The following is a 16579-nucleotide window of genomic DNA, read 5'->3' as shown; positions in this document are numbered from 1 at the left end:
GTCAACAAGAGAGTGACGCGTCTTTTTTTTTTTACTCTCGAGCGGTTCCATCCATCATCCCTCGTGACAAGAGAGCTTTAAAGTCAGCATCCAAGGACACACTCTGAAGCCCTTTCCAGCGGGTCCCCCTTCCGAGCGTCTGCGGGTGAGCAGTAAACCAGATGCGGCGAGAATGAAAGACGCTCTCACGTTACCGGCAGAATGTCTTTTTCTGTTTTTTTTTTTTTTTTTTTTGTCGTTTCTTTTTTTCTGGCCGCCATCAAGTTGAATTAAGGTTTAAGAGCAGAGGTGCACTTGCGAGTGGAGACGTAGGCGGGATATCTGTTTGACAGATGCGGCTTAAACGCGGCTCCTTGCCGCGCGAACGGTAAAGGTGTCGTCGCCGGCGGAGGCCGCGGGGGTCACCGCTGGGCCCGTTTGAACAAATGACCCCGTTTGGAACTATTTGTTAGCTTTTAGTCTCCATTGGGCTTTCGCTTGTGATTGTTTTTGGACCGTTAGTTTTTGTTCAGTCGGATTTATTGTTTCCTGATGCGATCCGGTTTTGCTCCCTGACATTCGCCGTCAAAATTTGTGTCTTGTTAGCTTTGTTTTATGACTTCTGTGTCGGGATAATCAGTTCCCTACCCAGCTGTTTTTCTTTTATTTATTTTTTTAAACCACCTTTGTATATTGTTATGAGGAGGGAATAACAATCATTCATGTTTGATAAATGATGTTGAATCTTCTCCCCGGGTGGCAAAGTTGCATGCATCCGTTTTATTTCTTTTTGAAAATGTTATTTCTTCCTTTCACACCATCAGCGTCAACATAATTAGAGCCTTACCCAGACGGCCTTTGTCTGAGTGCGTTTTTCTGAGAAGGACATAACAATCATTTATTGAGCGGAATAATTATGGTTGTGTAACTATTATAACTATGTAACTACTGTTTTCAGAGGCAGTAAACTTGCCTTCATTCCTTTTATTTGTTTGGCTTAGCTTGTTTTATGCCTTTTGTGTCGAGATGAGATGTTAGATATGTGTTTTTCCAGTCTTTGTCTGGGAACAATAATTACAATAATTATATTTTTTGTAGATTATGTCCAATATTTTCACAAGTAGCAAAGTTGATTTCACCCCTTTCAGTTGTTTTTTCTGTTGTTGTTTTTTTAGTTTGCAAGATTTTGAAGAATCAGCACGACTAATTGATTTTTTTTCTTATCTTGCTTTTTTTTTTTTTTTTGTCAAAAATGCTCTTTCCAAAGATGTAGACGATTAATGCGTAACGTGGAAAATTTGCTTGATTAAGGTTCCTTTGAAAGACGTTTCCATTATTATAAAACTGGTTCCGGTCGCTGTAATTGAATTTCTATTTAAAGCACATTATGATCCCTCAAGGGCTTTTCTTGCTTTTATGACAGCTGGTCTAATATATTTGTGATGTACTGCGAGGGATCAAAAGAGGAGAAAGTCATATTTTTTTCCCCAAAAATAAATATGATGTTCTTTAAAAAATGAAGTCATTTTGAGGTGGAAGTGAAAACAAAGTCATCGAGAAAATGAAGTCATTCAACTCGTCAGAATCAGAGGATTATTAATTTTTATAACTAAAATGAAGAAATAGGGGTCACATGATGAACCTCACTGACTGTAACTTTGCATCTTTTTTGTATGGTACAAAAACCTGACTTATGTCCATGTACTGCACTTTACAGTTTAGTTGGGAATGTGATTCTGGTCCATTGCCAAAACGTGATTGTTTTCCTGAAGTCAGTGTGTTCAGCTGAAGGTCCGGATCCATGTGAGTTGGCCCAGAACCCGAGGTACCGCAAAGGGCCCGACGTGTGCTTCGACAACAACGAAAGTGTAAGTCACTTGTATGCTGACATGACGCATTTACAATAGCTGTAATTCTTCACCAATGTCATTCATCCATCCATCCATTTTCTTAGCCGCTTATCCTCACGAGGGTCGCGGGGAGTGCTCGGGCTTAGGGCACATGGAGACAAACAGACGCACTCACAATCACACCTAGGGGCAATTTTAGACTGTCCAATTAATGTTGCAGGTTTTTTTGGGGGGGATGTGGGAGGAAAGCGGAGTGCCCACCCGGAGAAAACCCACGCAGGCACGGGGAGAACATGCAAACTCCACACAGGCGGGTCCGGGATCGAACCCGGGTCCTCAGAACTGTGAGGCCAACGCAGTTGTTACACAGTGCCGCTACAAATTATTATCATTATTTTATTTTTTTAAACCAGCCCTTGGGTAAAATGTTAAATGTCAGGCCACTACATCCACTCCTCTTTTATGTCCATACTTGTCTTTTTTCACCATGTTTCTTCTTTTTTTTTTTTTTGCTACTCATTTGGTATTTCTTCATTATTTCTGTCTTCATCCTTTCATTTTATTTTCTTCTTCCCCCGATTGGCTGCCGCTCATGCCCGTCACGCTAGGACGAGCCGTTGTGTCCAATCAGCCGAGGGGCCACACTGAGCTCCTCAGACCTCCTCTTGTTTCTGCTCCTGCCGCTGCTGCTGCTGCTGCTGAACCTTTTGGGTTAGTGAGTCCAAGCAGGGGAGGCAGGTCCTGAATAGAATCCGATGTTTTATGCCAGACGTACTAATTTTGAATTCCCGTCAAAAAGGCTTTAAATTGTTTGTTTATTGCCATGCCACACATTTCAACACTTTGCATGTGAATTGAACATCTTAAAAGCGAGCTATTATAACACTTTAAGTAAAATCATCATTATTATTATTTTTAATTATTCAAGATAATGATTGACTAACTGAAAATTAATAAATTTTGTTCATATATTTATTTGTATTTTTATGTTGCAGTAAATATGGAGGATCGAATCAAATGTATTAAGTAACAAAAACATTGATCAACGTTTTGATCATCACTTAATAATTTATAGACATTGTGTAAATTAAAGTTTTCCAGAAAATATTTTGGTTTTGGTAGTCCTCCAACAATTCATGAATTGTATTTCGTTAAAATAAGACATTGGCAGACATTTATTTTTACTTTAGAAAACAATCATCAAAATATTTGACTTTTATCTATGTGATCGACAAAACATAATCAATATATGGGCATTTGCAGAACTGTCAGTTTTGTCTGATTCATTGATTATTTAAAAATAAAACTAGTGACATATTACTAATGTGTAAAAAAAAAAAAATAATTATGAGTTCGTTGCAGCCCTGTATTGTATTTTTACATCCATTTTATTTCAGTCATAGAAAAGAATGATTAAACACGGAATGAAAATAATAACCAGATTTTATTTCATTAATTTATGACATATATAGGATATTAAAATATTCTCCCATAAAACATTGATATTTTGTTTGATTAAAAATATATTTATATCATCCTTATTATTATGATTACTATTATTGAATTGATCAAAACTCAAAGTGAATCCTTCCCATCATTTCGGGAAGCAATATTTCAGCCGCTTTGTTCACACCCCTTTGGAATTCACTTCATGACGTGGCTTCCGACCAAGACAAAAAAAAAAAAAAAAAAAAACGAGAGGTGATGCGGTTCACTCGTTGCATAAATCAGCAAAAAAATAGGCACAATCAAAGCAGGAACGCGGATAAAATATCGTTCACGACCAGCTAACTTTACAGAGTTTATAAGATGTCTAAATATTTGGTCTTAAAAAAAAAAAAAACTGCTCCCGTATCTGTGAACCCTGCCTTCCATTGTTTTTGAAGCACTTCTTAGATCAGGACTCTTGATGTCTGCGTTAGCGTCCTGGGATGCCAAAAAGGGGGAAACAGGAAGTGGCCCTTTCTCATCTTTCCATCTCTGCCCGGCTTACTTTTAGCTCCGCTCCTCATAGGAAGACAGATTGTGTCATTTAAGTAAACACAGGAAACTCCTCGCGGCTTTCCTGCCTTTTGAATCCGGGCCACTCCGAAAAACCTGCTCAAGGCCTGCTGCTGGCGTGCCCGAGCTTCCTGAATTTCTCCCGACACACGCAGAGTTGCACCGAGGTGTATGCCGTAAATTATGTGAAAAGCATAAACAATAGTGAAAGGGATCATATAAGTGTATTTCATTGGAAGCACGGACTATCGATTATTAATTTCAGTACAATAGGAAATGAGTAAATTGAAGCTATCGTTCGGACGTGGACGTGAATTCTGAGGTTCACCGAACTCCATTGGTGACCAAAACAGCAGCACCTACCAAGTACCGTTATTTTTCCACGGATTTTAATTAATTGGGTTTGTACCAATTAAGGTCTTTCCTAATAAAAATGGCTTCATAATTCAGATTTATGTCGGTGTTCTTCATGACCTGCCTTTGAACCCAATACCTTTAAAACCTGGTTTTGTTTAGAACATCTGGTTGTGGTTAACGCTGGAATGAGCATAAAAATAAACAAGCGCAGGTCAAAAACTTAAAATAACTTTTACGACCATCAACACTCTCGAGCCTTGCGGGCCTTTACTAGTGAGTAGGAGATAGCGGGAGACTAAAGCCATCATGCATAAAACCAAACCTGTTCTCAGTACATGGGAGAGAATTTAAGTACTGTACTGTACTGTGTTGTCGAATAACAACACGAGGGGATGAGAACCAGTCGTGTCACTGTACTCTCCGCATACAAGCTGTTTTCACATCAAACAGCCAACCACTCCATTTGAAGCCAACAACTCCGTCTGACTCATCTCCCTTTACGATACACGTCGCTGGCCAACGTCTCCGTCTTGTGGGGTCCACATTTCAGTCTTTGTTTATCACTAACATATGCTAGCAAAGTCATAAAGCCATTATTTTTATATACATTTTTACGAGAAAAAAAAAGCAGTAAACATGTTTGTAACTTAGCGTGTCACAAAACGACGACATCTTACGCTATTACACAAATTAGATCAGGGGTGGTCAATGTGTCGACTGGTCGATCGCGAGGCAGTTTTGGTCGATCATGGGACGGCGTGCCAAAAAAAAAAAAAAAAAAAAAGACGTCAACCAATGTTCCGTCTAAACTGCGCGGGTGCGCAAGTGTGCACTACTGATGCAGTATCTTTGCAGATATTCTGCGTTGCACGCAAAAAAACAAATAAATCCAATGCAAATTGAAAGTATAACATCCAGCTATTCAGTTTTTGGCATTTTGCAATTTGATTCAACGAGTGAGGGATGACTTGTTGTTACATCCAATGGTACAGTTCACATACGTACTGTAAAAAAAAAAGGAAAAGAAGAAGCCACTGGTTTCTTTCAGGCAGCACAGAACTTTCTCTAACAACGAACGCTGCTCCGCCACACTCTCTTTTTCCTACTTTACCTTACATGCTCTTAAAGACGTACACTCATAATTACAAATGTTACAGTATTTACGCAGCCCATCAATGTGTTTTATAACGTCAGCGCCCACCACCGCTGCTTTAGTTAGCAACACAGTCTGGGCAACGTAGAGCAAAGATGAGCTAGACATGCTGCTTATGTTTACTTTCGATAATAATGGAAAAATGTTGCTTTAAGAAGCAATGACTGTTGGAGTGTGTGAATAATCGAAGAAAAAGTGGTTAAACTGGACGAGAGATTTTCTCTTCTCCAAGTGGGAAAGGTCTGGTCTGAAGCCAAAGTAGAAAGTGCAGGATAAGATGGTGTGTCATTTTAACATTCCACATTGGTGGAGCCTGATCCAGGATGAAAGCACAGACAATACAGTGCACAAAAAAGCTAATTATGTATTTTAAATATGGCCTTAAAACGGTTTGGGAGCATCATCAACCCCTCTGCCGTCGTCGGTAGCTCGCATGAGGCTGGCTGCTTGAAAAGTAGATCTTGGGGTAAAAAAGTCTGGGCATCCCTGAACTAGACCAATGCTTGGTGTTAGAGCTTCCAAACCTTGTATGACGGTACCATCATAAAGTGTAGACCTCGACTAGTAGTAGCAGTAGTAGTAGTACAAACTGTAATTCCTTCCATTCCAATAACATTTTCCATATGCCCTCTCTGAGTCCAATATTTGCAACGTATTGATTATGATTTGCATTGCCTCATCACCTAACTTCATTGAATAGTCATTTTTCCGTTCATTCCCACACATTTTGGGCTGAATATTTTTCACGAGGCTATCGTTGACACTGTTTGCATTTCTCACCGCTGAACGATTTCCCCCGCAGGAAGACGACTCTGATTGCGGCGGCGGGGCCGACCTGAGGCCGAGCCTTCGGGCCACCCTGGTGGCCCAGCTGCTTCTGCTGCTGTGGCTCGGCGCGCCGCTTCGGCGCTCGTGACGCGTGGAAATGCGTTCGTAGAGGAGAACGAGGCGGCGAAAACGCCCTCACCGAGTGAAAGTCTCATGTCACGCGAGGAGGGCCGAGGACGCCACCCGGGGGGACGGTATGCGGATGATTTGCAAACGGTGTTAATTTCTTCGCAGTATCGGCGTCTTCATTTTTCCGATGCCAAAGGTTTCTCGCTCATTTCCTTCGCGTTTCCTTTTCAACGACGAGGCCGCTCGACTGGTTCTCGTGCCGTACCCCAAACGATTCTCCCGCGGGGTGCGAGGGTAAGCGCCAACCAAACCCTTTAAGTCGGTTTCATTTTTCGCAGACTGTGCGCTCACTGACAGCGTTGATTTGTGTAGTTGTTGCTATCGTTTGTATTTATTGCGTGTGACGGGTGAATAATTCCCGGACCCTTCCTCTGTTTTTTGTTGTTATTGAGTATCTTAAAAATGTACTGTACCTGCTCAACAGGCATTTTTGCTACTAGCTCAGTGTTGTATCGTTGCGGCGTGCGCTTCATATCAAGCAAAAGATAATACAGTAATTTGAGCCCTAACGTGAAAATACCGAAAATGTGCTTATTGAATCCATCGATATACCACCAAGTATTATCCCAAAACGCTTGATCATTTCAAACTCATTTTACATTAGCCTGAAAAACAAATGTGGCACAGATTATTTGATATTTGACAAAAATATACCTGAACCGGGCAATCCGGTTTCCTCCCACATCCCCAAAAAAAAACATGCAACATTAATTGGACACTCTAAAAATTGCCCGTAGGTGTGATTGTGAGTGCGGCTGTTCGTCTCGATGTGCCCTGCGATTGGCTGGCGACCGGTTCACGCTGTACCCCGCCTGCCTCCTGCCCGTCGACAGCTGGGATAGACCCCAGCGCTCCCCGCGACCCTCGTGAGGATAAGCGGCGAAGAAAACGGATGCATGGATACACCAGAACTGCACGTGCACATGTTGGCAAAAACTTTTCCGAGCAACCAAATCTATGACTCCTCCCTGACATAAAGCCCTTCCTCGTCACTCAATATGTATCGCTTGAAATACTGTACTTCCTTGAGACCAATTCTTCTTTAGATAAGGCTTTGACACCATCTTGAGGAGTTTTAGGGTGTAAAAGAAAAAAAAAACTTTTTACGGCAAACGACTGGGTCTAAAAATAAATCAATCACCGATCGAGCTTTTCATAACTTTGTAAACAATAAGCGCCAGGGGACTTCTGGGTGGTAAAAAGTGATTTAGCGGCCCCTCGATGATCACGCTGAGTATATTTTCAATCGGCTTTGTTTTTAAATCGTAAATTACAGCTGGCGTTCCATCTCCCTTGGAAGCAATTTACTTCACGTGACATGCCCATTTTTTTTTTTTCAACTGACGTCACACATACAAACAACGGCGGTCGAGAAGAAGGCTAAACATCATCCTTCAAGCTATTAACTCGTTTTATTTTTATTTTTTCAATCGCTTTGCTTTGCTAAAATGACAGGAAAGGGTTTGTGGACTACCGGTGGGGCCGTTACAAGATGGACGCCTCTTGCCGCCGGGCAGTACGTGTGACGTCATGGTGTAAAAGCTTTTTTCAGTGAATTTTAAACAGGAATTGCTGTACCTTGAGTCTGACACCAAAGCGCTACGTGATATCCAGAAACGACACTGAAACCAAACATTATGAAATCCCTCAGAATCGGGTGTGGACATGCTCAGACACCATCCGCAGTTTGGTCTTGGCCTGTCCTTAATTTGATGAATTGAACACCCAGTGCCTACATCTTAGCTCAGACGCCCCTTTTTTTCCCACTGAACAGTACCTCGACTCGCTATAGAGCTCGTGCACCTACGTCATAAAATCACGTGACTTTTGTTTACATATTGCCGGTCTAGCAAAGCATTGTTCAATGCTAAGTCGGTTGGAGATGACACCAAAATATGTCTCCCAGAGTTTTGTCCGATACTGGTAAACATTTAGAAGGTAATAATAACTGAAGGTACGTGGAAAAATTAGATAAACTCGGCATAGAAGACCTGTACTCAATCCCAAGTCGATGTTTTCGCCGATAAGAAATTGGACCGTTAATTCGCTTCCGCTCGTCTTGGACAACCGGATCTACACGTGGATCCGGTGAGTAACTCGTTGAGATTCACACGGAACAGTTGGAAAGCGTAGAAAAGTCTGGACGCATACGAATACTCTGTTGCTGGATGTGGATCGATCTACAGCGTGTATTCAATACAAATACCAATATTTAAATAAATGACCCCTGGTTTTACACAAACTCCCATTCATTAACTGTGATTGAAAAAAAAAAAAAAAGACGACGGGTTTTCGGATTGTGGATGCGGAGGTTTGTTCGGCGACATGTTAACCTTGGCCGGAATCCATCGATCTTTTCAGCTAGTATTCAATAGAAATACCAACATTAAAATACATGACCCCTGCTTTTACACAAACTCGCATTCATTAACTATGATTGGAAAAAAAAAAGACAGGGAGTCAATTCCTCCGTACACGGAAGCGTGTTACGGCCACACTTAACCTCCGTAAACCTCTGCGACAGAAGAATAATTCCTACCTGCGTTCGCTACACAGGCGTGTGTGTATTTTGGTTGGGCACCATCCATCACGTTTAATTGCCGAAATCCATCATTCAACGTCCCCCACAACGTCGAGCAGCTGTTCGACTGGCAATACGGCGCCGTGAAAACGGCGACGTCACGTGCACGAGCTCTATTGACGGGGACAAGTTACCGTCTCTAGTTTCTGGTCCAACCGTTTGTGTAACGATGACAAAAATGCTCACGTGAGTTCGCCCCGTTGCTGAGTCCTTCGTTTCACCCAATGCGGGTTAATATTCCGGGCTTCAGTCTCCGCTTAGCTGTAGCTGCCCTAAGTCGTCCCTGGAATCAAATTTGTCAGCCCCAAAGTGAAGGGAGGCGAGTGAAGCCGAGCTGGTTTAGTGCTCTGAAAATGCGAGCAAACGGAAGAAGCAATTTGTAAGTACAATTTCATGTGTCATACATATTGATGACCTCTGGTTGCGAATCACTAGTCCAAAGCGTGTTGCCCATGAGTCAGTTCTCAAGAGAATTTGGGATGATTTAATTCAAAAAGTAATTCATCAAATGTGCATTTTGGTGGTTTTACTACTTCTGGCAATGGTTTACCTCGTCCAAGCACAAAAACAGATTTTGATCTCCGCTGGAATAATGCCAGAATATTGGTGGGGATCCAGATTTATTCAGCCTGGTCTGAGTCACCATTGGAACTGTCCCATCCCTGTCCACAATCAAGAACATTTTTAACCCCTTTTGGCATCTTCCGATTAACCACTCGCAGTCGGCTCGACGTAAACGCCACCTATTTTAAAACATTTTTGCCTAAATCACATTCTTGTTTTTGGATCGTAGTTACTTTGGTAGCTAGCACGATTAGGCACAAACACATTTGAATGAAAAGTGTGTATCGAAGTAGTGCATGGACCATGGAAAACCTTGTTAGAATATTAGTGCAGATTGTGGAATTTACCTCCACTTTTTTTTTTTTTTTTTGCTATCATATTCCATTTGCATTGGGGCCAAGTGAATTTAAAACCACTGAGTTCGGTGAAGACTCGCCACCTGGAGGACGGGAGTGGAAAAATCGTTAGCATCTGCATTAATGTTTTAAATTACGAATCTCAATCCTGCACTGCCCGGAACATCAAAAATGTTGCGCCGTAATATTTTGCGGTGCTCATTTTTCTACCAAATGATTAGAGCGGTCTTAATCAATATTTAATGTATATAATTTCCCACTAAATTCTCTTGAGACGACATTAGGGCCAAAAGAATTCACTTCCTGTCTGGATCCACCTCAGCCTGAAGTAGAGCTGAGTTCACGCTCCAACATCTCCCTTCGTTTACTTTCTATTTTGCGTGTGCGTCACCCAACTCAGGAGCCAAAACGACTTGTGAATGAGCTCAATATCAAACACGACTGTTGCTTTGTTTTCCCGCCGCTCCGTCCCGCCTCTTCCTGCTCGTTTCCTCTCCGTTGTTTCCGCGACTAAAAAGTGCTGTGACGCGGACGCCGGGCCGAGGCCTCGGCGTCCAAATGCTGCAATGTTACCCGGGGTGAGCTTCTTTTCGGTTTTGTTTTTTGAAATGTCCGTCGTGTTTCGAGCGCTCTCGTGGTCAGCATCAGGGCTCGCTGGAGAGAACGCGTGAGGAAAAAGGAATCAGCGTTGGTCCAATATTGCCTTACCTCGCCGTTTGAATCAGCGTCGTGGTCGCCACGCGCATGCCTTCTGAGGTTTTGAGTTCTCTCCACCTCGCCCTTCGTGTTGAGCTGCCGGTGCTACGTGTGTAGGTGATGCCTGTTTATCAAAAGTGTTGACGTGTGTTTTAGCCAGCGGAGTGGGCGCGGAGAGGGCGTCGCGTCTTATCGAAGCGCAGGCATGTTGGTGTGCCCCCCACCCCTCCCCCTCCTACTCTTCCATGCTATCCAATCGTGCTTTCATACTGTACATTATTTACTCTTTTGTGGAACTTGACTATAGCCTGACTACATTTTTGTATACATTTGTACACTATTTACTGTATAAAAGAGGAGAAATAACAGAAAGGTGAAAAAATGTTTATAACACGGTGTTGAATATTGTGCAGATATATTCACAATAAAAGTGTCGTATTGCTATGGAATTTGTCTGATCCTTTTTTTTTTTTAAATTGTTGGCAGCACCCCACAGTTGGAGTGCCCGGAGAAAACCCACAAGGAGAACATGCAAACGTCACACAAGGGCGGCCTGGATTTGAACCCTGGTCCTCAGAACTGTGAGGCCAACGCTCCAATCAGTTGGGCCTTTCGGCTTGTCCCATTAGGGGTCGCCACAGCGCGTCATTCGGCGTAGAACTGTGCCAGACATATATGAGCATTCATCAAATGACTTCCATAACTGGGCCCGCTGTCTATATTTGGAAAAAAATACAATATTTAATGAAAGACTTCTAATCTGGTGAAAGAAGATTGTACTCTTATTTTGATTGGTTCAGCGCTTATATTGTGGCAGGACGCAAAAATTTTGTGTGTTCTGAAAAGCTGTCAAAATGCTAATAATAATAATAATAATAATATGCTTTGGGCATGGCTGACAGCGAATCGCTTCTGCCCAAATTCCTCAGTCTCTGGAGCCCGTGCCCACTTAAGTGTAAAATTACACCCCTCGGTCAACATTTTGTAACTTGCCAATTTCCCTACGTGATTGAGCCGCTGTGCTAGTTCCCATTTTGAAGAACAAAGGGGACTTGCAGAGCTATGGCAACTTTCGAGGAATAAAGTTGATGACCCGCACAATGAAGCTATGGGAAAGTCAGTATCTGTGAGCAACCGTATGTTTTCATGCCTAGAAAGAGTACCACAGATACGTTATTTGCCCTGAGGATGGTTGTGGAAAAGTACAGAGAAGGTCAGAAGGAGCTTCATTGTGTCTTTGTGGATCTAGAGAAAGCCTATGACAGTACCAAGAGAGGAACTGTGGTACTGCATGCGGAAGTCCCGTGTGGCAGAGAAATATGTTAGAACAGTACAGGACATGTAAGAAAGCAGGAGAACAGCAGTGAGATATGACATAGTTGTGACAGATTTTAAGGTAGAGGTGGGAGTGCATCAGGGTTCAGCTCTGAGCCACTTCCTGTTTGCAGTGGTAATGGATAGGCTGACAGATGAGGTTAGACTGGAATCCCCTTGGACCAGGATATTCGCAGATGATATCGTGATATGCAGTGACAGCAGGGAGGAGGCGAAGGAACAATTAGAAAGATGGAGGCACGCACTGGAAAGGAGAGGAATGAAGATTACCCAAAGTAAAACAGAATATATCTGTGTGAATGAGAGGGGTGGAGGGGGAAGAGTGAGGCCACGGGGAGAAGAGATAGCGAGGGTGGAGGACTTCAAATACTTGGGGTCAACAATTCAGAGCAACGGTGAGTGGTAAGGAAGTGAAGAAATGGGTCGAAGCAGGGTGGAACAGCTGGCGGAAGGTGTCTGGTGTTCTATGTGACAGAAGAGTCTGCGCTAGGATGAAGGGCAAAGGTTAAAAAATAGTGGTGAGGCCAGTCATGATGTACAGATTAGAGACGGTGGCACTGAAGAAATGACAGGAAGCAGAACTGGAGGTGGCAGAAATGAAGACGTTGAGTTTCTTGCTCGGACTGAGCAGGTTGGATAGGATTAGAAATCAGCTCATTCGTGGGACAACCAAAGTTGGATGTTTCGGAGACAAGGTTCGAGAGAGCAGACTTCGATGGTTTGGACATGTCCAGAGGAGAGAGAGTGAGTATATTGGTAGAAGGGTGCTGAGGATGGAGCTGCCAGGCAAAAAGGAAAGAGGAAGACCGAAGAGAAGGTTGATGGGTGTCGGGAGGGAAGACATGAGGACAGTGGGTGTCAGAGGGGAAGATGTACGAGATAGGCTTGGATGGAAAAAGATGACACGCTGTGGCGACCCCGTACTGGACAAGCCGAAAGGAAAAGAAGAAGTCATCAGAAGAGAGTTGACATTGAGTGACAAAGCGGGTTGCAGCGGAGGTGGTTTGGCTTGACGGAAAATACTTTACATCACAGACAAAAAAGCTTCAAATGAGTCATCAAACAAGACCCATACAAGTTGTCCACTGAAAAAACATTTGGCAACAGTCTGTGCCAAAATAAGTTAGTCAGAAGTTAGAATCCCTGAAATTTTGAGAAGGATATCTTGAAAACTGCTACAGGAGACATGTTGACCCCGTACGGGACAAGCAGAAAGGAAAAGAAGAAGAAGAAGAAGGCACTATTACGCCCAGGCCAAACGCACAGAAGAGTTGCAGTGTCATTTGGCCACTTGGTGACCAAGTTCTGCCTCCACAAATGAAAAACACAATCGATGGGTTTACCGTCCTAAAGCAGGCTGACACGCTCTTTGGTGTTTACACTCACTCATGCCCGTTAGTCATCATGCTAATAAAATCTGTTGCCTCAGACTGTAAAAGGAGGAGGCGGGGGTAGATTAAATGTTGTTGAAGGTAGTGTGTAATGTCTACTCTGCGATGTGACTGTTATTCCCGGGGAGTCCTTTGTCTTGAAATACAGACACCAATCTTTGTACCTTGACACAGGTGTCTACTGTCAGTTTCTCGTCCCGTTATATATCGGCCCTGTTTTTTTTTTGGCCCCACTGCACTTGTGTTCGCAGCTCCGTGTGTTTACTGCGATTCCAATCTCGCCATCAACGTGGCCGCAGTTTGTTTCTTCTCGAGATGCGTCAGACAGGGAGGTCTCTGTGCGTTTTTTTGGGGTTTTTTTTTTTTTTCGGGAGTGATCAACTAGAAGGCAAACTGTAAGGGGATACCCTTGAAAACGTGGGGTGAGGTCGTAGCCCTGACCGTGGCTGACTTAAGGAGTTGCAGACGCCGAGAAGCAGCGGCAGCGGGTCTTTCGGCTCGTCTTCATTTGGGAATCTCGAATGTGAAGGCATACCAGTCTTTTGCTCTCGATCGTGATGCAGGACCAGCAATCAAAACAATTACCGACACTTTGAATTTGAATGATATTCAAATAAGATAAGACCTTGGTTCTCTGCAAAAAAAAAAAAAAATTGTCAGTGTCACTATGAATCCTACTTTCAGTCCAGGTTTGAATCACTTTATGGTGTTTGTATAGCCTACCTGCACTTGTGTAGTTTTCTCCACGTGCTCCAGATTCTTCACCAATTTTCAAACATGCAGGTTGTTCAAAGCCACCAGAAATCTTTCAAAAGAAGACAAATCCATCAGAGCTACACTCGAAATCAACGCAGTTCATGATTAAAAATACATGCATAAGAAAGGTTTAACAAGTTTTAATGAGCCCATGAGCACTTTAATCAGAGACGGGCACTGGATTACATTTCCTTGATTGATCATTTTAATTCCAATGTAATTACTGCGTGGGTCAAGGTCTGAAGGAGGTCCGAGGTCGGGCGAAGCTCAACTTCAACCGCGGCTGATGTCATGTTTGCCGCTTCTTTGCGTAGCAAACTAGTTGAGACGAGTTAAAGACGCAGCAAAAGTGAGCACAAAAATGCATCGTGACATTGACACATGACAGCCAAGAGTGTTGTTAACAGGTTCTATCATCTTGTAAAATAGAGCAGGCCCTCCAGCGGTGCGGGCGTGTCGGCAAAAGGCGCGCCACGAAATCGTCAGGTGTCAGCTACTCACGTCTCCGTAGCGCAAATTGCAAACTTTCGCTATGTCTATTAAACAGTCAACGTTCGCTAATGTGTCACTGTTAAAGTGTATCGAAGGTCCTCAATGCACCTTTGCGCTCATATTATACAGTTCTGTTAATGTGTAATTCAAATCTGAAATCCGTTATGAAGGAAACATTTTTAATTTTTTGATTATCGGCAAAAAAAGGATCGCACATCGCCGGATTCGCCGGAAAAAAAAAAAACGGAAACGAATCGGAAACAGCCGAGTAGGGACGTGACGTCGGAACCGGTGACAACAATGGCGAGCATTGGAATACACTGTAAGAACGACGATAAATTTTCCGATATTTCGAGCGATGAACATTATTCTGAAGGGTCCCACCAAGACGGTGAAGAAGAATACAAGCTTTATAAAGGCGTGAAAGGTTATCAATTTGAGTCAGACAGCGCACACGTTCGAATGCAGACGAAAGTGCCGAGCTAGCAGACGCACGGAGCAGGATATGGCTCGTGTTGGAAACGAAGACTGGTAAGCATTTCTGAAATTCTTGCTTGGTTTACTTAGTCATAAACTGATAGTAGTAGCTTTGATATCACAAATGTATATACAAATTTTTCGATCGTTTTAAAATTCTGCAAACGCCGAGTATTTAGCAAATAGGTACGCGAAAACACAGCCGTTCATTGTACAGTGCGATGGATTTGCCTGTGCTTGTATGAGAAACTATCTGCAGTACGATGTGTTTTCCTGTAGTGACGTCAGAGGTCAGCCACACGTGGACAAGGGAAACTAGGTCAAAGTTCGCGGACTTTAATTCATGAACACATTTTTTGGTAAAACCATTGAAAAGGTTATGCATTTCATGGTATAGTTGAAGATATATTTTTGTCTAGATAAGATCATTTGCGTTCAAAATGAGACATTCCATACACTTTAAGTGGACGCACTCTTGACACTAAAACTAGTGAGGCAGTGACTTTGGACAAGCTAACGCTGTCCTGGTGAGATCGGTGCTTTGTTAGCGCACCATAGCACATTAGCTCACGAGCTAGCAAAAAGAAGAAGTAAACAATTATACCTTCCCAGAAGTGGCTCCGTTGTGAGGCCCCCACGCGGTTGGTACAAGGTTGGTACGCGTGACCGCGGGTGGACACTAACTCGACGGACTCTGTTTGGGTAAGTGGATCTGTCTTTTCAACATCAGAACCCCAACTGCGCCAGACTCGGGAGAAAGACGGTAAGAAATTTGTCTTTTTCTCCATTTCTTAGATTGCAAATTCTCTTTGTTCTCGCATGTAAATTTACATGATTGCAAATGTTTTAGTAAATAGCAAAGAATAACCAAACACAGATTAGCGATTTAAACCCTACCTAGGATTCATACTCACAATAGTTAAGTATAATCACTGATGATATTATTCTGAAAGACCAAGTGCACCACTTACGGTTGCAAATTGGCCGTTGACTTAGTGATGGATTTGTAAGTTTTATAATTAACATGGCACAAAACACTATTACAGTATTCTGTTGCAACAAGTAATGGCTAACGCTAGCAAAACACGCAATGTCGACTTGAATCAACCACTCACGTCGCGCGTGTAAACAACAGAGAAACCTAAACTGTACGTTTGTGGAATTTGGAAGTGCCTGGAGAAAACCTACACAAGCACGGAGAGAATTATCCCAAATGAACACGAGACTACCAAAGCTGAGATTTAAAACCCAAACCTCAAAACCGCGAGGTCGATATGTGGGTCACCGCTTTATTAGCAAGTGATGGCTACACAACAGCAGGAACTCATCAACTGCTGAACAGTGACACATGCAGTTACGGACGTATTCAGCCAATGATAGCGTGACTCACGCATCGCGCGACGTTTTATTTTGTCGGTGTCAAAGACAGCAGAAGAGAGTTTTATGTTTCTCCGCATCAGTAACTTTTCTCTTTCGCTCTTTCTGCAACGTGCTTATTTTAGCGCAACGTCGGCCCGCTCAAGCAAGAACATTTCGCTGCGAAGCCGCGTGACTCACTGCCGCGTAGGTCAAAACAGCATCTCCTTTTCGGAGTTTGTTCCGCTAATTGCAGGAAGTGACCCACGCGACTGATG

The 16579-nt window shown here is 43.0% G+C and overlaps 1 protein-coding gene across 2 annotated transcripts in view; it reads left to right on the top strand.

Moving 5' to 3' along the window:
• LOC133502180 (voltage-dependent calcium channel subunit alpha-2/delta-1) overlaps positions 1-10929 on the top strand; it is a 113481-nt gene extending 102552 nt beyond the window's left edge. For both annotated transcript variants that reach the window (XM_061822671.1, XM_061822672.1), the window contains 3 exons: positions 1765-1847; positions 2438-2540; positions 6143-10929. In XM_061822671.1, coding sequence (XP_061678655.1) covers positions 1765-1847; positions 2438-2540; positions 6143-6156 — 200 coding nt within the window. In that variant the 3' untranslated portion in view covers positions 6157-10929. The remainder of the gene's footprint in view (positions 1-1764; positions 1848-2437; positions 2541-6142) is intronic.
• The last annotated feature ends 5650 nt before the right edge of the window (positions 10930-16579 follow it).

The sequence above is a fragment of the Syngnathoides biaculeatus genome, chromosome 6, assembly GCF_019802595.1.
Source record: "Syngnathoides biaculeatus isolate LvHL_M chromosome 6, ASM1980259v1, whole genome shotgun sequence".
In the NCBI taxonomy this organism is placed as follows: Eukaryota; Metazoa; Chordata; class Actinopteri; order Syngnathiformes; family Syngnathidae; genus Syngnathoides; species Syngnathoides biaculeatus.
This window is presented reverse-complemented; position numbering and strand designations above follow the sequence as displayed.